The sequence below is a fragment of the Gorilla gorilla genome, chromosome 13 (assembly GCF_029281585.2).
Source record: "Gorilla gorilla gorilla isolate KB3781 chromosome 13, NHGRI_mGorGor1-v2.1_pri, whole genome shotgun sequence".
Lineage (NCBI taxonomy): Eukaryota > Metazoa > Chordata > Mammalia > Primates > Hominidae > Gorilla > Gorilla gorilla.
The window spans coordinates 29182981-29209046 of record NC_073237.2 but is presented as its reverse complement, the minus strand read 5'-3'; the positions used below and the strand labels follow the sequence as shown (position 1 = coordinate 29209046).

General features: G+C 41.8%; 1 protein-coding gene, 1 long non-coding RNA gene and 1 gene segment (V, D, J or C); 2 read left to right on the top strand and 1 right to left on the bottom strand.

Moving 5' to 3' along the window:
- Positions 1–25249, top strand: part of PRSS3 (serine protease 3) — a 48063-nt gene extending 22814 nt beyond the window's left edge. The window contains 4 exon segments of the mRNA XM_019033541.4: positions 22713–22872; positions 23899–24152; positions 24556–24692; positions 25046–25249. Coding sequence (XP_018889086.4) covers positions 22713–22872; positions 23899–24152; positions 24556–24692; positions 25046–25198 — 704 coding nt within the window. The 3' untranslated portion in view covers positions 25199–25249.
- Positions 1536–26066, bottom strand: LOC129524753 (uncharacterized). Of its 2 annotated transcripts, XR_008668664.1 has the most exons (5): positions 25806–26066; positions 24438–24627; positions 11927–12152; positions 8250–8467; positions 1536–1870 (listed from the first exon to the last, which is right to left on the bottom strand). It is a non-coding gene; the product is annotated as an uncharacterized lncRNA (long non-coding RNA). The 2 variants fall into 2 exon arrangements; XR_008668665.1 differs by lacking the exon at positions 11927–12152.
- On the top strand, positions 12146–13611 carry LOC129524750 (T cell receptor beta variable 29-1-like). The segment is given in 1 exon segment: positions 12146–13611. A coding segment is annotated over 1 exon segment (450 nt).

Below are 26066 nucleotides of genomic sequence, written 5' to 3'. Positions count from 1 at the left end.
TTTCCTTTGGAGACAGGGTCTCACTCTGTCACCCAGCGGTGGAGTGACACGGAGTGTCAGCGGTGCGATCACGGCTCACTGCAGCCTCAACCTCAGAGGCTCAAGCAATCCTCCCATCTCAGCCTCCCGAGTAGCTTGGACTACGGCGTGCCCTTCCATGCCCAGCTAATTTATTTTTAGTAGAGACAGGGGTCTCACTATGTTGCCCAGACTGATCTTGAACTGGGCTCAAGCAGTCTTCCCGCCTCAGCCTTCCAAAGTGCTGGGATTACAGGTGTGAGCCACTGCACCTGGCCTAAAAGCATTATCTGATATTTGTTTTCCTATTTGTAAGTTTGTCCTTAGATTGAAAGGTTTTATTGTATATTGCACACACCAGTTGTGTATATTAGGAAACATTCCTGAAGTATTTTTTTATTTAACATTTATTTTATTTAAATGTTTTTAATGCTAAACCACAGCAGGGGCTTAGCCTATATTTGGAAAATGGGTTATCCAAATTATTTAGAAGTCCAAATTTTTATTGTTCTACTTGAAGTTATTTATTACCTTGTTCCTCCTGTAACTAAAAGTGACTCATCCTCCATCTCCTCCACGTGTTCCATAATGTAGCTAATCTAATGAACTAATCCATTAATTTGTTAATGGAAGAAATATAGCCCATCCCCATCAAATCAAAGTACTCAGTCTTCTATGAATCATACATAAGTTTAAATAAATTTCTGCAGACATGCTGCAGGCCCTGCTGTCCACTGGTGTGAATTTTAGACGAGGTGAAAGGGAAGGGTGGGTCTTGACAAACCGGTATCAAGTACACAGAGGCAGACAAGGACTCTGCCTTTATTTCAGGTACTGCTTTTGAGAAAAATGAGGAAGGGCAGGGAGGAGGGAAGCCGGTTAGTCAGTGTGCAATTTTGACATACATTTGCAAAGCTGGTTTTTCTGCACCTTTGCCTAGGAAAATGAAGTATAACGAGCTTGATATTGAAAGGGACCTGTGTTAAACATTAAACAAAAATGTAAATTTTTTATGTTCAAAGGAGGGTTTAAAAAGAAAGCGGGCTGGGCACAGTGGCTCACGCCTGTAATCCCAGCACTTTGGGAGGCCGAGGCAGGTGGATCACTTGAGGTCAGGAGTTTGAGATCAGCCTGACCAACATGGTGAAACCCTGCCTCTACTAAAAACACAAAAAAATTAGCTGGGCGTGGTGGCGCAAGCCTGTAATCCCAGCTACTTGGAAGGCTGAGGCAGGAAAATCGCTTGAATCTGGGAGGCAGAGGTTGCAGTGAGCCAAGATTGCACCATTGCACTCCAGCCTGAGCAACAAGAGCGAAACTCCATCTCAAAAAATAATAATAATGAGGGGAAGGCCTTCCAGTTATGGCAGCACAAAGAGGCAGGCAATTTCTTTCTGTAAAAAAAAAAAAAAAAAAAAAAAAGCAACAAACAACCAAAAAATATATAAAACTAGACAAAATTGTTTATCAAAACCAACCATTTCAGGAAACTGGAAATTGACAAAATGCAGGCAAAAAATTGAGCAGCATTTATTCTTGAAAAACTACTAGATCTTTAGGCAAGTAGGAGATTGTGGCTTTTTCTGCCTGTGGCTGCTCCCGTCACCCCCCAGCTCAGCCAATGACTTTTAAGTAAGATGGGGCTGACCATGAAAACTAGTAGCTTTGCTGCCATACAAACAGATTCAATTCAGAGCAGTGGCTGGGGGGGTTGAAAATCCTTGGCTTTGCTGGCTTAACATGGGAATGAACACTTGGAAATGAGCAGGACAAATCCACAGCTTCGCTACCTTGAGGTTGCAGTCCCACTTGGGGCAAGCAGCAGGCCAACCAGGAATTTAACAGGCGGATTCTGGAAATGAGAATCAGAGAAGTATTGAAGTGAGCTCTTCACGCATCCCTGGCTGACTGAAAAAACTATGCATATATGGAGAAGACCTGAGAGAGCCCAGCAAAAAGTGAAAGACAAGGGAGACTTGAAAACTGGCCTTCTCCAACCCCCACACAGATCAACTGACAGGGGCTGAAAATGCAATGGGCTTGAAGTTTTTTGGTTTTTTTTTTTTTGGAGATGGAGTCTCACTCTGTCGCCCAGGCTGGAGTGCAGTGGCATGATCTCAGTTCACTGCAACTTCTGCCTCCTGGGTTCAAGTGATTCTCCTGCCTCAGCCTCCCAAGTTGCTGAGATTACAGGCGCCCACTACCACGCCCAGCTAATTTTTTGTATTTTTACTAGAGACAGGGTTTCACCATGTTTGCCAGGCTAGTCTTGAACTCCTGACCTCAAGTGATCTACCCGCCTCAGCCTCCCAGAGTGCTGGGATTACAGGCATGAGCCACTGCACCCAGCCTCAGAGAATTAAAGAAAACTGTTCAAGGAATTAAAAGAAAATATGATTTAAATGACTTGACAAATAGGGAATCTAAATAGTGAAATACAAACTATAAAAAGAATTAAATGGAAATTCTGGAGTTGGAAGGTACAGTTACCAAAATTAAGAATTCACTAGATGGGCTCAGTAGCAGATTTTAAGATAGTGGAAGAACCAGTGAACATGAAAATAGACCAATAGAAATGATCCAATTTGAAAAACAGAGAGAAAAAAATGAAGACAAATGAACAGACCTTCAGACACACATAGGATGATGTTAAATGTCCCCACATACATGTAATGGGAGCCCCAAAAAGGGAGAGAAAGAAATATTGATGAAAAATATTGAATTGCAGATTTTTTTTAAAAAAGCTCAACCAACACTGACTTTTAAAAAACAGAGAACCATACAGTAAGGACAAAGCCAGAAGCATCGCACTTCCTGTGTTCAAATTCTATTATAAAGCTATAGCAATCAAAACAGAGTACTGGCATAAAAACACACATAGAGCAATGGAACAGAATTGAAAGCACAGAAATAAACCCACTCATATAAGGTTAACTAATCTTCTACAAAGGTGTCAAGAACAAGAATGAGGAAAGAATAGTATCTTCAATAAATGGTGCTGGAAAAAAGGACTTCTTCAATCTAATAAAGGCACCTGAAAGAAACCAACAGCTTATGTCAGAAGAAGGACACAGAAACTTGATGTTATATCCATAGAAATTACAAAATCTAGAGAACAGGAGAAAAAAATATGAACAAATTAATAGCCTCAGTGATCTTTAGAAAAATATCAAAAGGTACAAAATGTGTGCACTTGGAGTAAGAGTGAAAGAAGAGGAGATATAAATATAAAAAAGCATGGATAAAAAACAATATTTAAAAAACGCCTAATTAAAAAGTATATTGAAATATATAAAAAGAATTTCAGAAAAATAATCTGTAGAAAACCTACCTAGGCACATCACAGTCAAATTGTCCAAAACTAGAAAAGAAGACAAAATCTTCAAACAGAGAAAAATCATACATACCAGGAACAACAACATGAATAATGATAATTTTTCCTTTTAAAAAAGTGAATACCAGAAGAGAAGGGAACTGTAGCTTTAAAGTGCTACAAGAAATAGAAAAAGTAAACCCAGAATTTGACATAAAATATTCAGCAAAAAATTAAAATACCACAGTAAAGTTATCTGAACATAAATAAAAATTAAAATATTCATTGGCAGTAGAACTACATGATAGTAAATGGCAATGGAATTCTCTTAGGTAAAAAAGAAATAATACCAGTTGGAGGCTTGGATTGTGAGGAAGAAATGAAGAGCACAAGAAGTAGTGAAATGTAGTCAGATAGTAAAGAGTCTTAGGTCGGGCGCGGTGGCTCAAGCCTGTAATCCCAGCACTTTGGGAGGCGGAAGCGGGCGGATCATGAGGTCAGGAGATCGATACCATCCTGGCTAACACGGTGAAACCCCGTCTCTACTAAAAATACCAAAAAAAAAAAAAAAAAAAAATTAGCCGGGCGAGGTGTTGGGTACCTGTAGTCCCAGCTACTCTACTCGGGAGGCTGAGGCAGGAAAATGGCGTGAACCCAGGAGGCGGAGCTTGCAGTGAGCCGAGATCGCGCTACTGCACTCCAGCCTGGGCGACAGAGCGAGACTCCGTCTCAAAAAAAAAAAAAAAAAAAAAGTTTTAAAAATTCTATATAATATGTAAGACTAGTTAAAGTAAAAACTTCATCATTGTATTATAGGATATATAAAATATATGTAATACAGAATGAAACTAAAACTTAAAGGATGGGAGTAGGAAAAACAGATCTATTAGTTGCAAATTTCTTATATTTTAAGTAAACTTCTACAATACAGTAAGTAGACAAATAGTTTTAAATGTATCGTTCTTTATTTTCCAGAATAGCCCTGAAAATATTAAAGAGGTATAGCAAAAAGCCAATAAATAGAAATCAAAACAGAATCCAAAAATATTATTCAAATATTTAAATAGAGTCTATTCTAGGAGCCAGTTTGGTCTAACATTAAAAAATCAATCAGTGTAACTCATCTTATTAACACATTTTTAAAAATCTATTTGATTATACCTACAGATAGAAAAAATTTGGTAAAATCCCAAACTCATTTATGATAAAAACACTCAGAAAATTAGGTTGAAAAAAGGGACTTCTTCAATCTAATAAAGGCACCTGAAAGAAACCAACAGCTTATGTCACACTTAATGACAGAAATATTAAACGTCTTCCCATTTTTATTTCTTAAATACTAAACATGTTCAAGATCATAAACAAGTCAATAATGTTCACTCTTAACCACTTCTATTCCATATTGTACTGATGCATAAAGACAAGAAAAATACTAAAAAGCTGAAGATCAAAAGATAAGGAAAACCTTTTTCAGAGATGAAAGGACTACTTACATCCAAATATTAAAAAAACTATACATTAACTACTCAAATTAATAAGTGCATACACTAATTTATTATTACAACATATAAAAATTATATTTTGTATACTAATGGTAAACAATTGGATAATTCAATTTTAAAACCTAAATTTACATTAAAAACAAAATATTTAAATTTAGCAAAAGGCATGCAAGACTTGTATACAGAAAAATAAAAATAGTTGCTAAAGGAAATGAAAGACAGTTTTAAAATATAGAAGTATAAATCATGTCCATGGATTGTTGCAGCCTCTGCCTCAGGAGTCCCCTGCAGCCTGGAACACCTAACAAAAGAAATGCAGGTGCAGTGCCAGGGATTGGAGGTGACTCCCCACAAGTCCTAGGAGCAAACCTTGTGAGGGGGCCATCTCTCTCCCCCCACCCACCTCAGAGCTTGCCTGTGAACAAGAAAGTACAAGAGCCACACAAGCTGGGTGTTAGCCTAGCTACCGGCCGTTACTCTTAAGCGCCAACTACTGGATCACGGCACAAACTACCACACTAAAATTATCATGCTAATATATGCAAGATGTGAAACCAGGTGCAAGAATTCACCCACATATGCGGATTCTGTACAGAGCCCTGGCCCTCTGAAAGCATCCAGAAATGAATCCAACTGACCATACTCAACTTACCCCACAGTTAAAGGAACACCAACCCTATCAGATGAGAAAGAATCAGCACAGGAACTCTGGCAATTCAAAAAACCACAGCATCCCCTTACATCCAAATGGATCACTAGCTCCCTAGAAATGGTTCTTAACCAGCCTGAAATAGCTGAAATGACAAACACAAAATTCAGAATCTGGATAGAAAGGAAGCTCATTGAGATTCAGAAGAAATTTGAAACTCAATCCAAGGAATCCAAGTAACCCGGTAAAATGATCCAAGAACTGAAAGATGAAATAGCCATTTTGAGAATCAAAATAAACTTCTAGAGCTCAAAAATTTACTACAAGAATTTAATAATGCAATTCTGCTGTAAATTCTGCTGTAAATTATTAATTAACAGCAGAACAGACCAAGCTGAGGAAAGAATCTCAGAGCTTGAAGATCAGTTCTTCGAATCAACTTAGATGAAAATTAAGACAAAAGAATTTTAAAAATGAACAAAACTGGCTGGGCGCGGTGGCTCACGCCTGTAATCCCAGCAGTCTGGGAGGCCGAGGCCGGCAGATCACGAGTTCAGGAGATCGAGACCATCCTGGCTAACATGGTGAAACCCCATCTCTACTAAAAATATAAAAAAACTAGCCGGGCATGGTGGTAGGTACCTATAGTCCCAGCTACTCGGGAGGCTGAGGCAGGAGAATGGCATGAACCTGGGAGGTGGAGCTTGCGGTGAGCCGAGATAGCGCCACTGCACTCCAGCCTGGGTGATAGAGCGAGACTCTGTCTTAAAAAAAAAAAAAAAAAAAAAAAACCTCTAACAAATATAGGATTATGTAAAGATATAAAATCTATGACTCATTGGCATTCCTGAAATAGGAGGAGAAAGAGTAAGCAATTTCAAAAATGTATTTGAAAAACACCAAAAAAATTGCCTAATCTTGCTAGAGAGGTTGAAATTCAATTCCAAGAAATACAGAGAACCCTGGCTAGTTACTATATAAGACAACTATCCCCAAGACACATAGTCGTCAGATTCACCAAGGTCAAGGTAAAAGAAAAAAAAATTCTAAAGGCAGCTAGAGTGAAGGGTCAAGTCACATACAGAGGAAACCCCATCAGGCTAGCCACAGACTTCTCAGCAGAAAACTTATATGCCAGAAGAGATTGGGAGACTATTTTCAGCATCCTGAAAAAAATTTAACTAAAAATGTTATATCCTGTCAAATTAAACTTCATAAATGACGGAGAAATAAAATCCTTTTTAGACAAGCAAATGCTGAGGAAATTTGTTTTAAGTAGACCATCCTTACAAAAGGTCCTTAAGGGAGTGCTAAATATGGAATCTAAAGAACCTGCTGCCATAAAACACTTGAGCACATAGCCCACAGGCACTATAAATCAACTATGCTGTCAAGTCTACATAACAACCAGCTAACAACATGGGTATGAAATCAAAATCACACCTATCAATACTAATCTTGAATATAAATGGGCTAAACGCCTGCTTAAAAGACATTGAGTGGCAAACTGGATAAAAACACAAGACCCAACCATCACTGCCTTCAAGAGACCCATCTCACGTGTAACAACACCCACAGGCTCAAAACAGAGAGGGGAAAATATCTATCAAGCAAATGAAAAACAAAAAAGGACAGGAGTTGCTATTCTTCTATCAGATAAAACAGATGTTAAACAATGAAGGGCATTACTATAATGATAAAGAGTACAATCCAACAAGAAGACCTAACAATCCTGAATATATATGCATCCAACATTGGAGCACCCATATCCATAAAACAAGTTCTTCTTGGCCTATGAAAAGATTTAGACAACCAAACGATAATAGTGGGAAATTTCAACACTCCACTGACAGTGTTAGACAGATCATTGAGGAAGAAAACTAACAAAGAAATGCTGGACTTAAACTCAGCACTTAACCAGTTGAAACTAATAGACAAATACAGAACACTCCACCCAAAAGGAATGCTTATACATTGTTGGTGGAAATGTAAATTAGTTCAGGCACTGAGGAAAGCAGTTTGGAGATTTCTCAAATAATTTAAAACAGAGCTACCATTCCACCTAGCAATCCCATTATTGATTATATATCCAAAGGAAACTAGATCATTATACCAAAATGCACTCATATGTTCATCACCATGCAATTCACAATAGCAAAGACATGGAATCAAGCGAGGTGCCCATCAATGATGGATTGGATGAAGAAAACATATATGCTATGGAATACTACACAGCCCTAAAAAAGAATGAAATCAAGTTGTTTGCAGCAACATAAATAGAGCTGAAGGCCATAGTCCTAAGTAAATTAATGCAGGAACAGAAAACCAAATACTACATGTTCTCACTTACAAGTGGGAACTAAACATTGAGCACACATGAACATAAACATGGGAATGATTGACACTGAGCACTACTTGAGGGGAAGAGAGAGGGAGGTTGACATGGGTTGAAAAACTACCTATTGGGTACTATGTTTGCTACCTGGGTGCAGTATACCCATGTAACAAACCTTCGTATGTACCCTCTGTATATAAAATAAAAGTGGGAATTTTAAAAAGACTAAATATGTTAAAATTAGCACTCTCTAAATTTTATCTACAGTGATTAAAATCTCAATTGTTATCTCAACTGTTTTTGTTTTCTAAGAAACTAAAAAGCTGATTCTAGAAGGTATATGAACACACAAAGAATTTATGAGAAGTCCCACTCCCGGTTAGAAGCCTATGTATGTTTCAGGCCAGAGGTAATTAATTACAAAGGCTTTACCTGGCAGGTTTACAGGGTGTGGAGAGGCTGTTCTGCCCACCCCAGACTTGGTTCACAGCCAATGCATTGCAGTCTTTGAAGGGAGTTGCAGTCAAGGACCCCCTGGCTGGTCACGCCCTTGTGCATATTTATATTGCCAGCTCAGGATCCTCCATTCTTAGGTCTCTTTATCTGAGGCCTATGTAGAGGTCTTCTTCAGGTGCCTCTGTCATGGCCTCCTAATAGGAGAGGAAGAGAAAGCCTTAAAGACACTTTTCTCCACTCTGAGTACCCAGTGAGTTTCCACTTTCTCCTTGCAGGGCCCCCCAACAGTGAGACAAACCCATGTCTGCACTAATCCAACTAACCCTTGACCAGTGCCATTTCCACAGGGAAAAATGGAACAGGGGGAGTCAGTAATTTCTCTGGGTTTAGACTCTTGCTTACACTATTAAAGGAGGTAATTAAAGACAACTCTTTCCTTTTGGGCTTGTTGCTTTAATTGGCTCACTACCTGGGTGCAATATACCCATGTAACAAACCTGCATATGTACCCCCTGTATCTAAAATAAAAGTCGAAATTTTAAAAAGACTAAATATGTTAAAATAAGTACCTAAGTCCTCAGCACTCTTTTTCAGTTCTGCTGAGCTCCTGACACTCTAGAATAATCAAAACGTTATTTAGAAAGAACACACTTGGAGTACTTTCACTATCTGACTTCAAGACTTACTATAAACCCACAATAATCACAGGAATGTGGTACTGGCAAAAGGACAGACAAATAGAAAATACACATTAAAACCACAATGAGATACCACTAACCATCCACATACCCACTCAAATTAAACCACCTGGCAACACCAAATGCTGGCAAAAATTTGGAGTCCCAGAACTTACATATATTGTTGGTGAAAGTGGATAATACAACCAATTTGGGAAAATAATAGTTTCTTATAAAACTAAACCCCTATGATCATCTACCCCATGAGCCAGCAATTATACTCCTAAGTATTTACTTAAGAGAAATAAGAGCATACATTTACAAAAAAAGACTTAAAGCAGAATGTTTACAGAAAGTGAATTCATCATTGCCAAAACCTGGAGACATCTTGAACGTCCATCTACAGGAAGTGGCTAAACAAACGGTAGTATATCCACATGGTGACATATTCCACTGCCACAAAAGGGAATGAAGTACTAATACACACAACTTGAACAAATCTTAAAAACATTATTCTGAGTGAAAGAAACTTTGCATAGAAGAGTGTATGATGTTATTCCATTTATATAAAATTCTAGAAAAGAATAATTTATAATGAAGAAATCAGAACTCTGGTTACCTCTAAGGGGTTAGCAGTGGGGAAAACTAAAGGTGTGAGAAAACTTGGAGATAATGGTAATATTCTATAATTTAGTAGGTTACACAGTGTATGCATTTGTCAAAACTTGTTTAACAGTATTCAAGATTTGTGCGTGGTGCTGTATGCAAATTTTACCTGAAAAACAGCTTCAACTCCAGTTAATTATACGTGTGCTGAACTGCTTAGAAGTGAAGTATGCTTTCAATTGACTTTTCAATGAATTAAAAAACTAGATGGATTGATGGATGAATAGAAGGATGGATAGATGGATTGTTATGTGGTAAAGCAGTAATAGTTTTATCCAGAACCTAGGTGGTGGGTACATGCATGTTCACTGTATAAAACTTTCAGCTTCTATAGATGTTTGAAAATTCTCATAATAAAATGGAAAATAATGGCACAATTCTGTGTATTTTTTAATCAACTTTGAAATATGCCGATAAGAACCACATTGCTAATTAAAGAAGTGAAATACAGGAAGGTTTGGGCTGTGTGTTTCTGTGTAAAAGAAGGAGGAGTCAAAAGTTAGCCAGGCGTGGTGGTGCACGCCTGTAGTCCCAGCTACTCGGGAGGCTGAGGCAGGAGAATGGCTTGAACCCCGGAGGCGGAGCTTGCAGTGAGCCAGGATCGCACCACTGCACTCCAGCCTGGGCGACAGAGCTAGACTCCATCTCAAAAAAAAAAAAAAAAAAAGAAGGAGGAGGAGTCAGATTTACATAAACTTGAACAAGCAAGAACTATTATTTCTAGAACATGTATCAAAACACAAGACTGTCTCTGGAGAGGGAACTTACTTTTTGTTCTCTGTTATAATTGAATAATTAACCATGTGCATGTATTAATTCAATAAATAAACACATTAAAATTAAATGAGAGTTTAGTATCCATAACATTCCCTGAGAGAAAAATCTAGAGACTACTGCAGTTTGAAAGGCATGTAAAGAGAGGGGAATATGTTTGCAGTTTTGTTTTTTGGTTTTTTTTTTTCCCAAACAAAGACAATACTGATGAAGAGGCAAAGATTTGGAATTTAGTAAAGAATAGGGATCATTTGTTAATTTTCAGAAGCTTTTAGGATAAATGAAATGAAAAAGATGCTGGGTTATTTTGGCAGGGAGTTTGATACACTTGACTAAAAGATTTAAAAATATACCTACATGTCAAGAAAAACTGAAATATTCTATACGTTTTACTACTTCCACTTAGCAGAGTTTATCTTGAGCCACTGTCTGTGGCATGTCCAATAGATGTAAAGGCTTCACACACACTCCGCGTATGAACAAGTTACTGAAATATTGTCAAAGTGTCACATTTTCTCTATTAAAAGCTAAATTGTTTTTCACAATTCTATTTTCTTTGAAATATGGGTAAGTCCTATAATCAATCTTCACCTTTAATGTGGTAGTACTAAACACTACCCAGAGTAACAACTAGGTATTTAATAGAACATCTTATAATAGAGAGAATCTCAGAATCAAATAAGATAGGTGAGGTTTTGCAAGCCTGTCTTTCTAGAGTTCCCTAGTATTCTTTAGAGTGTTAGGCCTATCATTCTCAGTTACCCACCAGATTGTACTTTACTAAGGCACAGGCAACTGTAAGAGTCAGACAATACTTGATAGTGTTGATATTAACACTTGAGATTTGTGATCACATAGGCATTGATTTGAGTCCTGACTCTATTACTTACTCTTGGATTATATGAACTTGGATAGATTATTTAAGGTCTCTAGGTCTTATCTGTAAAATTTCCTAATCTGTAAAAATAGTGTGACAATAATAAATAGCCTAACCAAAAAATAGACTTAAATAAATGTATGAAAAGCAGAGTAAGTGCTCAAAAACTTAGCTCTGCTTTTATGCAAAAATGAACTATTTTAAGCAGTTACATGATACAAGAAATCAGCTTGATAATGGAAAAAGATCATAGCATTGTGGTCAAGTTTTACACAGGCATGATTTGTTTCGTGGCCTAGACTGAGTTGAATTAGAATAGAAGAAACCATATTACAAGTATTCAGGAATTAAGCAAAGACAAAAAATTAGTTATGACTGTAATAACTGAAACAAAGGAAAAGATATGAGACAACGCATTTAATTTGCGAATTGACAAATAAGGTAGGTGAGGAAAAAAAGAGGCTTATGGAATTCTTGAGCCTAACGTGCAAGAAGAACAAGGATGCCGTTTGTTGGGAGAGGGGAATTGAGGAATAAGAGCCCATTTATTGGTGTGTGTATGTGTTGGGGGAGGAATGAGTTCAGCCTGGGACAACCAGGAAGACCCAGCAGACAGTTGAAATACTGTTATGAAGTTCCCTTATGTTCTAACATATTACCTTTAGTTCTTTGAAGTCAGTTCTGCACCCCACTTTTTGCTCTACACCCAGACAGTAGCACAGACTGGTGTTCAGTAATGACAGATGGAAAAGTGATGGGAGAACGGTGGTAAGTGGCCGGTGCATGCTGCGAGGCTTGTGCATGAAGACTCATCCTGAGTGAAGAGCCACACAGTTCCACCAGGGGGAAGACTGATTTTTGCATATCCTGCAGAAACTCAACCACCTATTAGAGGAGAGAAACAGAGCGGGAAAGAACTACGCTGTAGGAAGGAAAGATGAACTTGAGTTTCACTTCTTAGTGCCTTTTCTCAGGGGAGAGGCCATCACTTGAAGATGCTGTCTCCTGCTCCTTCTCCGGGGACTAGGTATGAGCCTTGACTTGTGAGGAGTCTGGGGTTAATGTTAATGCTGGGTGGAGAAGTGGAAAGACTTCCTCTCCGGAGAGTCTGAAGCCACCAGACAGAAGATGAAGGGGATATGTTAGATTAAAGGACCATAACAGAGTAATTGTCGGCACAATAAAAAGGAGGCAGTGCCCTGGGGTCCTTTGGGAGCTGAGGTGGTACTGGAGAGATAAAGCAGAGACTTTCCCGTCTGACCCCAAGCTTGTCGGCCCTCATGAATATCTCTCTGGAACTAGGCTCTGTGTTCAGTGCTGTCATCTCTCAAAAGCCAAGCAGGGATATCTGTCAACGTGGAACCTCCATGACGATCCAGTGTCAAGTCAATAGCCAAGTCACCATGATGTTCTGGTACTGTCAGCAACCTGGACAGAGCGTGACACTGATTGCAACTGCAAATCAGGGCTCTGAGGCCACATATGAGAGCAGATTTGTCATTGACAAGTTTCCCATCAGCTGCCCAAACCTAACATTCTCAACTCTGACTGTGAGCAACAGGAGCCCTGAAGACAGCAGCATATACCTCTGCAGCGTTGAAGACACAGTGCGGGGCACAGATCAAAGATCTAAGCAAGAACCTCAGCTCCCTTCTACCCAGCTCCCCTCACATGAACCTGAGGGCCCTGTCAAGGTGGGACAGAAGGAGGAAACCACAGCTCTTGGGTAGGCACAGCTGTTTCTGTGCTTGTAGGTGGGCATGGGTATGAATGGATAGACTGGGGATGAGGAGAGCATCTGTAGGACTAGCTGGAGTGTTCTATCCACAGGCAGGAAGAGTGGCTTCTGGAAAGCTGAGGGTAAAATTTCTTCTAGAAGGGTGCTCAGAAATACCCAATAAAAACAATCAGATACAGTTTCCTTCAAGTGGCAGGGTCAGTAATAGCCTTTAACTGTTTTATCTCAAGGCTCTGTTTAGCTGGTTTTCTATCATAATATATTTTGGAAGAACTTCAGTCATCTTGAAACAAAGCTGGTACATTACATTAATGACATCTGGTTGTTCTCCGTGAATAGGAATTATAAAGCCCTCTAGATGCCTCAATATGACAATATGACACATGCATCCCAGACCAATATAAAATCTGCAAACTTCAGGAACCTTCTATACTGGTGAGTTTTGGAGTGGTCCAGAGGTTTGGGGCATGTTGAAATATCTCCTCTAATGTGAGAAGTAAGCTACTGCACCTTAGATCATCTACCACGGAGAAAGAGATGCAATGCTTAGTCTTTGGACTTTGAATTAAACTTTGGATATACTGCATTTGACTGTGCTACTCTATTCCATTTACTATGTAATCTGTAAAGCTGGGGCCAGGGAAAGAGAGGGTTCTGTGGCAAAACAAGCCCATGATAAAAGCTTCCTGCTGCTTGGGCCATAGACTAAGCAGACCCAGTTGCTCCTGAAGAGCCTATATTAGATACAGATGCTCTGTGGAGCTCCTGACATTCCCCAATAAGAGAATCACAAGGCAGTGTGGAACAGCTTCACTGTGCCCTGATTTGCACTTCAGACCATTGCATCTTGGGCTATACTTTTGTCGCTTTCCAGACCCCAGAGAGAAAGAATGCTCTCACACACAAATTACATGAAGAGTGTTTATTACTTACATACAGGCAGCAAGGGAAAACAGAGGCCTAAGATTCACGGAAAGCCAGTCCCACTAGGCTCAGGAAAGCTGCCCAGGATGGGTGAAATCTTGTCTGTGCCTTCCCTACTTGCACTGCCACTGAGGGACCTCAGAGAGCAGCCACCCTGGGTTTTATATCGCAGAGCAACTTGACATGCTTGGCAAAGCACTGAAGGACATTCTATTTCTAGAAGGGACTGGAACAGAGCCCTGGTTATTCTGGCCAGTTCCTCCTTATCTCAGGATGTTACATTCCCAAAACATTGTACAGTTATTCTTGAGAACTACAAGCAAGAAACTGGGGAGTACTGAGTTTGTCCAAGGCCACCTGCAGAATTGCACTGCAGACAGGTGCAGAGTTTTGGTGTAAAGCCATACTCTTAGCAGCCAACGACCCCCTCTTCTTCTTTTGAAAAGTTGTTCCTGGCTCTGTAATGGATGCCTCCTAATGGCATTCAGAACAAGGTATTATCTGATCTGCAAAACTGTGAATTTGGTTGTGCCCAGAGCATTCTCTCTGTTATTAAATGGAAAATATATAATCAAGACCATACTTAAGCACAGCTGGAAAAAGGCACAATTCAATTTCAAGAGCACATCTGAGTCTTACGGTACCCTACTCATACTTTTCTCCTCTTACCTTCAAACCACACCTAAGTTTCATGGAAATTCCATATTTCCAGTTGAGAAACATGAGCTCATTGTTTTAGATGGGTCTTCACGTTATTCTGGAAGGATCATTACAGTCTAACCAAGTAGGTTCTGAAAGGTAGTGGTGAAGGGAAATCCTCTCGGGGCCAAAACTTAAATTGGTATACCTGATTGTTGTCCATATTTTATTGAAGACGAGATGGCCAGAAGTATAGCTATATCTTACGTTCAATTTTCTTTCATACCATCATCTAGTCTCCTTACCTATTCAGTCATATTTTTCTTCTTTTTGCTTCTCTATGCTACAATCTGGGTAATTTCTTTAAAACTACTGTTTAGTTTACTAGTTCACACCTCAGCTCCAGTAAGCCTCTAATTTAACCTTTCAGCTGACTTTGTTCATCTAAATTATATTAATTTTTATTTCTAGAAAATCCACTTGGGTCATTTACAAATATGAGTGGCCATTTTTGAAAGCATCTTACTCCTTGTGTATTTTAAAACTATTTTCTTTTTATAAGTATATTAAGCATCTACTGGGAATTCTTATCTGACAATGCCAGCATTTGATACCTTTTTGCATCTGGTTTTCAGTAGTCTGCTGGCTCTCACTCAGGGTGGCCTATTTCCTTGTGCATTATTTAATTTGATGTCAATTCATCTTTCAGAATTCTTTAAATACTGGAGTAAAAGTGGGTTTTCTAAGAAATATTCATGCTTGCCTCTGTCAAGAAATTGGGGCGCTACAGACCTAATATCACCTTTTTTTATAATTCTCAGTATATATCTTCTTGGTCATAGAATGTCTATCTCAAACCCCAATGGGCTGACTGTTCAGCGACCATGAATATTCAGAGGAATTTTTTTTAAATCCTTCACCCAAAGCCAAGACCAAGATACACAATATTCTTTGTTAACTGTTTCTAGGATTAGTTTTCTAGCTCATCCTTTCACTAACTGTGTATCTCTTTATGTACCTCGCTTTATGAAGGAATGATTCCTATCTAGTTTCTGGTCCATGTAAGGTGTCATGGGCCTTCTCCAGTTTCCACGTGTACTAATTCTCCAGGTCACAGGAATGCACATGTATACCCATTTTATCTCATGGGTTCAGTGCTAGCTTACCTTCCTGCTCGATGCTCCCATTACCATAGGAAGTTGACAAATTTACCTACAGTGAAGCCTTGGATTATGAAGCACCTTCCTATATTACAAAATTGCCTCTTTAAAAGCAGTAAAGCACTGTGCTTAGGAACTTGAACTTTATCAAGTGACAGACCTAAGTTTAAAACTTGGTTCTTCTTCTTTAACACTAGGTGTAACCTTAACAAGTTATACAATTTCTCCATGCCTTAATTTCTCCATAGAAAATAAGAATAATAGTGAGTTTTTAAATGTAGGTTTTTTTAATAAGAAAGTGATGCAATTATCTGCATAAAAAGCACACAGAGACAAAATATGCAATTAGTGTAGTTGCTACCTAAACGTATTTCTCACTATAAAAACATATTTTACCACTAGCAATTCCTTCCTCAAGAATAAGTATGACCTGCTCTCAGAAAATTTTATTATTACAATTGTTTCTCTTTTAGCTATTTTAATTACATTAAAAATTTTTGGTATTATAAAATATGCATATTATCAAAATAAAAAGTCAAAATCGTTCAGTTTAATACAATTAGATCATACAATATGTAGTTTTAGAATTTATTCCCTTAACTCAACAATATTTCATGAATATCATTTCATGTCAAAAATATTTTACATTAACTTTAATAAGAATAGTTCAATACACTGATGACCATCCTTCATACAATCAAAACCCATGACAAGGTATATATCCATAGGCTAGATGACAGGGTTGTTTAATTTTAAATAGCAATTGGTTGTGTGTGTTGAATTATTTCTGTTACAGACTCAGAAGTAAACCATGAAAGCCCTCCTAACTCTACCTGCAGATGGCTGGTCCTTTTTATTCAGGTGTTAACTTAAATGCCACCTCCCCAAAGAGACCCTTCCACTCTACGTAACAGCACTTCAGCAGTCATCCCATATTATATTATCACTTTATCCTATTTTACTAATATGTACTCATCATTTACTGAAAGCGATGTATGTGCATCCCATTTCTATACCTCCTCACATGTGCATAAATGCATGCACATGTGCATAAATGCATGCACGTGTACTCACGAATGCACTGAAACAAGAACCTTTTCTATCTTCTTCATTGCTGCTTCCAAATAGCCTAGAAGAACTCCTGGACTATCACTCCAGGAATTCAATAAATATTTGTGAGTAAATAAATATGATTTCAAAGAAAAGAGGAAAATTTATACAGCTGCAGTGGATTTCCCTGGAGGAAAACTCTACAAAGGCATTTGAGTTTAGATAATCTAAGCCCGTAAGAAAATTAACCAGATTGTTCTAACAGGAAAGGAATAAGCACTTCAAACTTTGTATTTTTTATTCTTGTTTCAAATTTATGTTTTAGTTGCGGGGAGGATAGGAAAAGATTAAAGGACACAAAACTACAGCTAGATAGGAGGAATAACTTCCAGTGTTTTACAGAACTGTAGGAGGACTACAGATAACAAGCTTTGTATTTGAATAGAAAGGTACACATGTCATGTGCCAATCCCCTTCTGCTGCCTTACCCAAGACTGGGAAATGGAACAGATGATATGGGTTCTACAGAGAAGCAAAGCACAGAACCTGCTCAAACACAGTGGCTCTGGGGTGGAAGGTTCTCAATTGGAATTGTGCTGGTGCCTGTGTGGATGGAGCACTCAGTTCTGAGCCTTGGGAGCCTTTTGAAGGCCCTCCTGGCCAAGATGATCTTGAGGAAATGACTGACCCGTTGGCTGCCTTCCAAATGGATGACACAGTCTAGACTTTTATAAGCTAAATGAGTAGAAGGAACCCAGTTGACTGGATTTATCACCAAACCCAGCTTGTGAGCCTCAATTTAGAGCTAGTATAATTTAGAAAAATAAATACATACATCATATATTAAACTCTGAGTATCATGAAACAGATCCTAGATGTTACAATCATAAGAATCTATATGGGTGTTTCTCCTGCACTCTGTCCTGGCTTTCTTCTGCTTCCTGTCTAAGGGAGCCTGGACTCACTTAAGCAGCTCTAATAGGCCAAACAAGAGAGTGGTCAAGGAGTGGCTGAAATGTGAACAGAAAGACTCACCATTATATTACAGCAATCAATCTATCCTTAAAATAATTTAGGTTTAGTCTCAAGTGCTAGAGGCTTCCCCATTTACCCATACATGGAAGCCTGAAGAATAAACAGAACTCTAAACTTCCCTCCGGGCATAAAACTTGCATGTCTTCCATGGCTTCAAGGTGGGGAGCAGCTGGGCAGGCAGAAGGAGGGGCAAGGGGCAGGCAAGAGGAGGGGCAGGAGGCAGGCAGGGAGGAATGGGCTACTCCATTTAGCTGATCAGCCTTGACCAGTTCATGCTCTGCGACTCCATATTACAAGTCAGACTTTTCTGGATCATACAGAGCACTCCCTTCACTCTCCAGATTCAGTGATTCCTGGGATGAGATAATAACAAAAACAATTCCTTATTGGATAAAGAGAAATTGTGCCGTGGGGGAGATAAGAAGCTTAGAAAAAAAGAAAAATAATGGATGAGGAGAGGAGCTGGAAGTTTAGGGGGAAGACAGCCTAAAATCTGACAATCTGTTTGCAGAATGATAAAGGATACTGGAACCCAAGGAGGAGTTGACTAAGAGCTTAGGAGAAAGATCTGGTGGGATTTGGAGAAGAAAGTGTTAAAAAAAAAAAAGAATTTGGAATCTGACACTTTTCAGACTACTATGAGGTCTGAAAGACTCATGTAGCAACATGAAGAGGAACAAACTTTGTCTGAATAGGGAAGGTTCTAGTATGATCTTTGCTGGAGAAGTCACTTGAACTCTGAGTTTTAGATTGTTGATTTGTAAAAAGGAGAGAACAATATCTGCTGCCTACCACCTCAGTGAGGGTGCACCAAGGATCAGCTCAGAGGAGGCAAAGCAGAATGCCCTATGGCAGAGCATGGAGGCCCTAGAGTCAGACCACCATACTTACATCCCATCTTTAAAACCTACTGGCTGTGTGGCCTTGAGCAAGTCACTTTACCTCCAGAAAGCTCATTTAATCACCTGGAAAATGGGCAATCGCATAAGTGGTTGTAATGTAAAATGAAAAAAAAATTATTAACTTATATGAGTTACATGCTGTATAGTAACATGGTATATAGTAAGCACACAGAAATGATTCACTGTTATCATAATTGAAGGAAAGTGGTTTGATGTGCTAAGCACTCAATACAAGCCAGAAAGATGTCTTAGAGAAGAAGACAAAGAAATCTCTAGTTCAGGATGAAGGGTACCAAGAATGGCATGTCCTCCAAATTGAGCTTGGGCAGCTGGATCTGAACCTGTCCTACACATCTGAGTCTACAGTATGAGGTAACAGTCTCCACCTATAGCTATCTTCTCTGCCTGTAAGGTCATTCCTGTTTGAAGAAAGCTGACCTCAGACTATATTGTGATCGTTTAAGGAAGAGCGCAAAATACTGGAGAAGGCTAGTCTTCAAGCTCTAGATACAGAAAATCCTCATATTCTTGGGTGTTCCTTTCAGACAGAGTCAGAGCCACAAGCACTGATCCAAAAATCCCGTTCTCCAAAAAAAAGTTTCCATCTTCTGCCAAGGTTCACCTCCCTCTTTAGTGCACATTGGTGTCTACAGTTGCTACAGCAAGAGCCTTTCCTTATCCTCTAAGGCAGGAGTTGTGTGAAGACCCCATGACAAGGGGACAAAATGAAACAACATGTTTAGGGGCAACACAGGAAAAACCCATGTTATCAATGCTCCAAAACCTGGCTACCTCAGGCTTGGCCAGTCATTCATGAGCAGAGAGGTGTGTCATCTACATGGCAGTCATGGCCTGGATGGGTCTGGAACTGTGGAAAGGTAAGTCTCTGAGACAAGGTGCCAGGAGAAAGATGAATTCAATCATCTATTTCTGCCAGGAAGAAAAGCAGCAGGAAGGAATCAGATGCACAGTTTGTCCTCTGGGGACCTCTGCCTTGATCCTCAATAAATCTCCTTTTAGATGTCACCTGCAGCAATTCCCACACTTCACAGCGCTCTCCATGGCTTCCGTTGGCCTTATGGTGAGCTCTGCCAAGATCTGTATTCTTGGGCAAGACAGAATCCTTCTGAATCTCAGTCTCTTCCTCTATAAATGGAAATAATTTTGCTCTGCACAAATCACAATTAGCATGTTTGTGGGAAGTCAAACTGTGAAACTCAGCATAACTGAAAAGCAATGTACCACTGTTGCTTATGTGAAAACTCTTGTAAAGCTGTCAGGCACCATGCACCATCTAAGTACAGCAGTGTTAGGTATGAGCCCATCAGTGATTAGAGGGGATGTAGGGTGGAGAGGGGGTCTCTGAGTAGTGGATCTCCTGGCTTTGGGGAAGCTGGCTCGGTGGCCATGCCAGGAGCTGAACCTGAAGGTACTCTGTGTGTCCTCTCAACTCCACGGGCCCCACATTCGCATTTTTTCCAATTCCCTCTGGTTTTCATTTGCTTCCTCCCTCTAGCCCCCGGCCATGTCCGATCTCAACACCAAGTTTCTGAACTTTTCTCATTTTGTTCACCATCTCCAGAACATCCCTGCTTCTTTTACCTGTCAAAGAATTTAAACTTGAACTCTGCTCACTCCTGCCCATCACCAACCTGAGCTCAGTGTTGCTGAGAAGGGAAAGCACCCTCATAAGGAAGCTCCTCCTTTCCTTACATCATTAGACTTGATCGCAGACAGCATCTCCATCTCCACACTGCTCTGGCCAGGTTGTGCCTCAGTCAATTACACAACTGTGTCTTAGTAGCCTTGGTAGGGCCCAAATCAGGATATTCTCTGGGAAGATTCACTTGATACTGAGCCCAGCATAATCTCACTGCATCTAAAATAGAAAATTGTAGACCCACCTCTCCACATCTTTGTTATTGATCCCAATATGTGACCCATTTACCATGTGCTAAAATCTCTACCTACTGCTGATTCTCAGATCAGATGGTAACCCAGATTTACCATGGTCCAAACTCCGACATCTGATCGGGGGCATGTCATTCTGGTTCAGGCTGTCAGCCCTGAGCAGGTGAGTCAGTTTGCATCACCCTGAGTGCAGGTTGCCAGGACAACCGTGAGGCTGCATAAAAAGAACCTATGACAGGATGCACATCAGAGAGACAAATGGCTTCACATTGAAGAAGGGGAGGAGTGCGCCATTGGTTTTCCATCCTCCAGATACACTGAGTAAGCTCCTACCTAACCTGTGTCCCCTCCTTCTTTGAAACACTTCCAATCCTTAAGCCTTGGTAGGAAGGAGAGCCATCTGGAAGCCCAGAATCCTATGGAATGCTAAGTCTCCCTTCTCCTTACCCTTTAGTGCTGGAATTCTCGATACCCAAAGTCTTGGATTTGACCTTTGTGCACAGTGACTGCAGAGAAGCATATTCATATTCACAAAAATGAGCCTTAGATAAGACTTTCCTCCTCTCGTGGGGGCTCCAGGAAACTGAAAAGCCAAGCTTGTTACCAATGCTTGCCCTTCCTTAAGTAGATTAAATACATCCCCAATAGTTAAAAGGATTCCTAGACACCCAGGCCATTCTCCCTCCTTCTAACCCTCATCTCCTCGGCCTACGAAAGCCCAGCTGTGTGATCCGGGGATTGGTTTCCCCTGTCTTCCCCATCCCAGCATCCTTCCAGGAAATAGCCAGTCTCCCTCTCTGCTCTCAGAAGGCAAGTTTCCTTATCACCTGTGAATCACAAACCCACAGAGTGGCCAAACATAGCCAAGCTGATGCAAGACCCTGGGAAGGGGAAAGCTGCAGGTGTGTTTGTGCTGGGAAGAACTGTAACCCTCACCTCACAGACACCTCCTCTCCTGATTCTTGGGAGGGTATAAGGACAGGCCTTCCACAACCAGTCAGGAACACTCTACCACCATGAATCCATTCCTGATCCTTGCCTTTGTGGGAGCTGCTGGCCAGTTTCATGACCTGCCTCAGGCCCCACCCACCCCCTTTCCTGGCAGACACATGCCCTGCCATTCTTGCCACCTCTCCTCTTTTGACTGCGCTCTGATATTCTATTTCCTCCATCTGACATATCTCCTTCCCATCCTCCTTGGTCTCTCTTTAAGCCTCACCTGTTTCACCTTTTCCCTCATTTCACTCCCACCACTGTCATTCATCCATATCCGAGCTGTGGTTGGAGAAGCTGGGAAGGGAGACCAGGTGGGGCTGGCCCATGAAATGAAGTGGCAGGCTTCAGGCTTGGCTCCAACAGCACCAGTATAGCACCACTATAGCTGCTCTTAACCTCGAATGCACCTGGGGAGGTTCAAAAATTACTCATGCCAGAGACTCAACTCTAGAAGTTCTAACTTCATTTGTCTGGGGTGCAGCCTGTGTACTGGGCTTTTAAGCTTCCCAGGTGATTATTAACATTTCCAGGCATGCAGCCAAAGTTAAGAATTGCTCTTCTATTGGCCAATAACAAAGTCTACCTTTGTTATGCCAAAGTGAGCCTGGGGCTGCCCTGAACTCTGCCCTCACTGCACAGATCTGAGCTATGGGGGAAGCTAGTCATGGCCAGGTCTACCCAGACAGGGGGTTTTCCTAGCTTAGCCAAAGTATCCTGACAATCCAGGGTGCAAATAGCCAGGGCAAGTACACAGGTGATGAATAAAAAAGAGAAGCACTCAGTGGGTGAGACAACAACATATCAACTGCTACCCCACTGGAAGCATTTTGAGGACATTCCTTGCATCCTCAGCCTGGTGACCCCAGGAGAGATCTGAGCCCCCGCAGGGTACCTAGCTATGTGCCCTGCAGACACAGAGACTTGGGAGGCACATCCAGTGATGCTCACCAGGGGTGGCAGCGCTCCCTCCCTTGCCTGGCCTCACTGGGCTTGTTAAGGATTTCTAATTAGCAGGAAGCAACCGCAGGCTGGGAGCGCCACCCCCTAACATGCTACTGACTTGCCTTCTCCCTTCCTATTTCCACTCCAGTTGCTGTCCCCTTTGACGATGATGACAAGATCATTGGGGGCTACACCTGTGAGGAGAATTCTCTCCCCTACCAGGTGTCCCTGAATTCTGGCTCCCACTTCTGTGGTGGCTCCCTCATCAGTGAACAGTGGGTGGTATCAGCAGCTCACTGCTACAAGACGTAAGTGTGGGGCCACTGACTGCAAAGCTCCCAGCCAGACTGCCTGGGAGAGCTTGGCTTCAGCCCAGGGAGGTACTGAGGTTGGGTAAGACGGATGGGAGAGGTGGTGGAGAAGAAAACTTGTTGACAGCAGCTGACTCTCCAGAGCAAGGCCAATCCATGAAACAGCAAGGGTTGTGGTTATAAAAGCAGGCAGGGATAATCTTGGAGTTGTCAGAGCTAACGACAAAAGCAGGCAAGTACCTTTTGCTGGTTAGCTACACATTAAAGTGACCTAAGACAGAGTTTTTGAAAATACTGATGCCTGTGTCCTATCCCAGGGCAATTAACTCAAACTTTTCAGGAAGACAGTGTGAATACCAGTGAGTATTTAACACTCTACCTCTGGTAACTGTAGAGTGTATAGACAGAGCTGAGAACCGCTGCCTACACGAAGAACTCTCAAACCTGAGTATGCGTCAGAACCACCTTCAGGCTTGTTAAAGCACAAATCACTGGGTCCCATCCCCAAGGTTCTGATCAGTGGGTGGGGGTAAGGACCAAGAATTTACATTTCTAACAAGTTCCCAGGAGATGCTAATGCTATGACTACCCTTGGATTAGATTACACAGAAGGGTGGTGCTCACTAGGCCAAGAAGGGAGGGAGGAACAGGCACTATGCGCAGTTAGCAAAGACCTGGGGTGAAGAATGCTGGGAAAACTACAAGGTGCTCTTTGTGCCCACAGTGCTAGTGACTGTGGAGATTTGTGGGAAAGAGGCTGGGAAGGCGGGTTGAGGAGCAGCCTCCGGTGGGATCCCTTTGACTCTTCCCCACCCCACTATCACCAGCCTCTGAAGCAGAAAGGTCCTGGGTCTCACACCTGCACTGACCCACATCCCTCTCCTGCCCATGCAATATGGCCACACACCCCACCCCATGCCTCCAGAGCTATCCATGAACAGTGAGCTTGAGGACCCTGGGGAAGGTGGGAGGGGTGCCCAGGCTGTGGGAGAAGGTCTTCACCATGCCTGCCCTGCCCATCAGCTGCATCCAGGTGAGACTGGGAGAGCACAATATCAAAGTCCTGGAGGGGAATGAGCAGTTCATCAATGCGGCCAAGATCATCCGCCACCCCAAATACAACAGGGACACTCTGGACAATGACATCATGCTGATCAAACTCTCCTCACCTGCCATCATCAATGCCCGCGTGTCCACCATCTCTCTGCCCACCGCCCCTCCAGCTGCTGGCACTGAGTGCCTCATCTTCGGCTGGGGCAACACTCTGAGCTTTGGTGGTGAGTGGGACCCTTTGTCCTTCTACTTCCCCCCATCCTCACAATTTCCAGAACGAAGCATGCCCCTTTATTTGAATCCTCTTGCCTTCCAGCTTAAGACACATTTCTAGTGCCCATTACACACAGTCTCTGCACTGGGCACCAGAGAGATGCAAAGTCTCAAGGACTTGGCTCCTAAAATCAAGAGATAGGACAAATGGAGAACTTGCTGTGATCACGTCTTGGGAGCGGTTCAACAATGATCATTCTGGAAACTAAAAGCCAGAGTCCCTTGCCAGAACTTACGTTTTGGAGTCCTCTCCAGAGGCAGTGTTCCTCTTCAATGTTCCATCCTAGATTATTGTCTCCTTCTCTGGCCTCACCCACATTTCTACTTTCTTTGATCTCTTCCTGATCCTCACAGCTGACTACCCAGACGAGCTGAAGTGCCTGGATGCTCCGGTGCTGACCCAGGCTGAGTGTAAAGCCTCCTACCCTGGAAAAATTACCAACAGCATGTTCTGTGTGGGCTTCCTTGAGGGAGGCAAGGATTCCTGCCAGGTGATTTGACCCTTTCCCATGCTGAGGCTCCCACCGATACCCAGGCCCCACCCGGGAAAAACATTTGAACTCCCAAGGTGGCGGGGCTGAGGCGGCTCCCTGCATTGCCCCCATGGAGAAATGAGGAAGGTGGCGGGGCTGAGGCGGCTCCCTGCAGTGCACCCATGGGGAAATGAGGGAGGCTCCCTTGTGCTGCACGCTGCCTGCTTAGGAAGAACAGAGAATGGGCCACCGTGAGAAGGACGTGGAGCCACAGAGCTGGCTGGAAAGGGGTCTTTTAAGGTTCAGAGTAAATGTAGCTATATTCCTCCTCCATCTCTCTCTTTATACAACTTGTCCCTTCTTCTCCCCAGCGTGACTCTGGTGGCCCTGTGGTCTGCAACGGACAGCTCCAAGGAGTTGTCTCCTGGGGCTATGGCTGTGCCTGGAAGAACAGACCTGGAGTCTACACCAAGGTCTACAACTATGTGGACTGGATTAAGGACACCATCGCTGCCAACAGCTAAAGCCCCCGGTCCCTCTGCAGTCTCTATACCAATAAAGTGGCCCTGCTCTCACTCTGTGTCTGTGCCGGCTCCCTCACACTCCTTCACACTGGAAAGCATCCTCCAATCTCAGGTCAGACAGGTCTGTCCCCCTGAAAGGTAAGCAGAGCCCCCAGCTCCCAAAATGTGTTCCATGGTACACTAGAGTAGCATATACAAAGAGATGGAATCCAAAAATAATACGAAGCTTAGGACAAAAGGGGCACTGTTTTCTAGAGAAAAGTGTTTCAGAAAGGTGGTCTTTGGGCGGGCGGTATTGATTTTTATTTGGGCTTCTCACAGTGGTTAGAGCTACTCTGCCTTCAGAACAATCACAGCACAGAAAATGTGTCAGCATCTTCTAGGTGGCCCAAAAAACCTGACGAGCTGAATCTTATTGCTAAAATACAACAATCATGACAAATGCTGTTGGTGATGACATGCCTCTCCCAAGAATGTGTCAGCACCAAGCCCTCCCTTCTCATTCACCTGGAAAATCAGACTCAAGTAAATCTCCCTGGCCCCCTAACTCTTCCCTCAATTCCCTAGTTCCATCTCTGTGAGCAGGCTAGAGAGATGTTCCACCTACCATAGCGGGAGCCAGCCTGCGACTTGGGAATCAAGCCCAGCACTGCACGCTGCATTTTCACCTTCTTTGCCTTTGTGGTAGGACGCTGCAGTGAATCCCACAGCTAACATCAGCTCCCCACTCTGACCTGGGATAGAAACTAGAGAGGGTCAAGATTCACCCATTTGATCAATTAACTGAGGAAGGATTCATTTTCATAAAACTTGCTCACCTTTGAGACACTTCAAGTGAGTTATTTGGGACTCTTTTAAAAACGTGGAA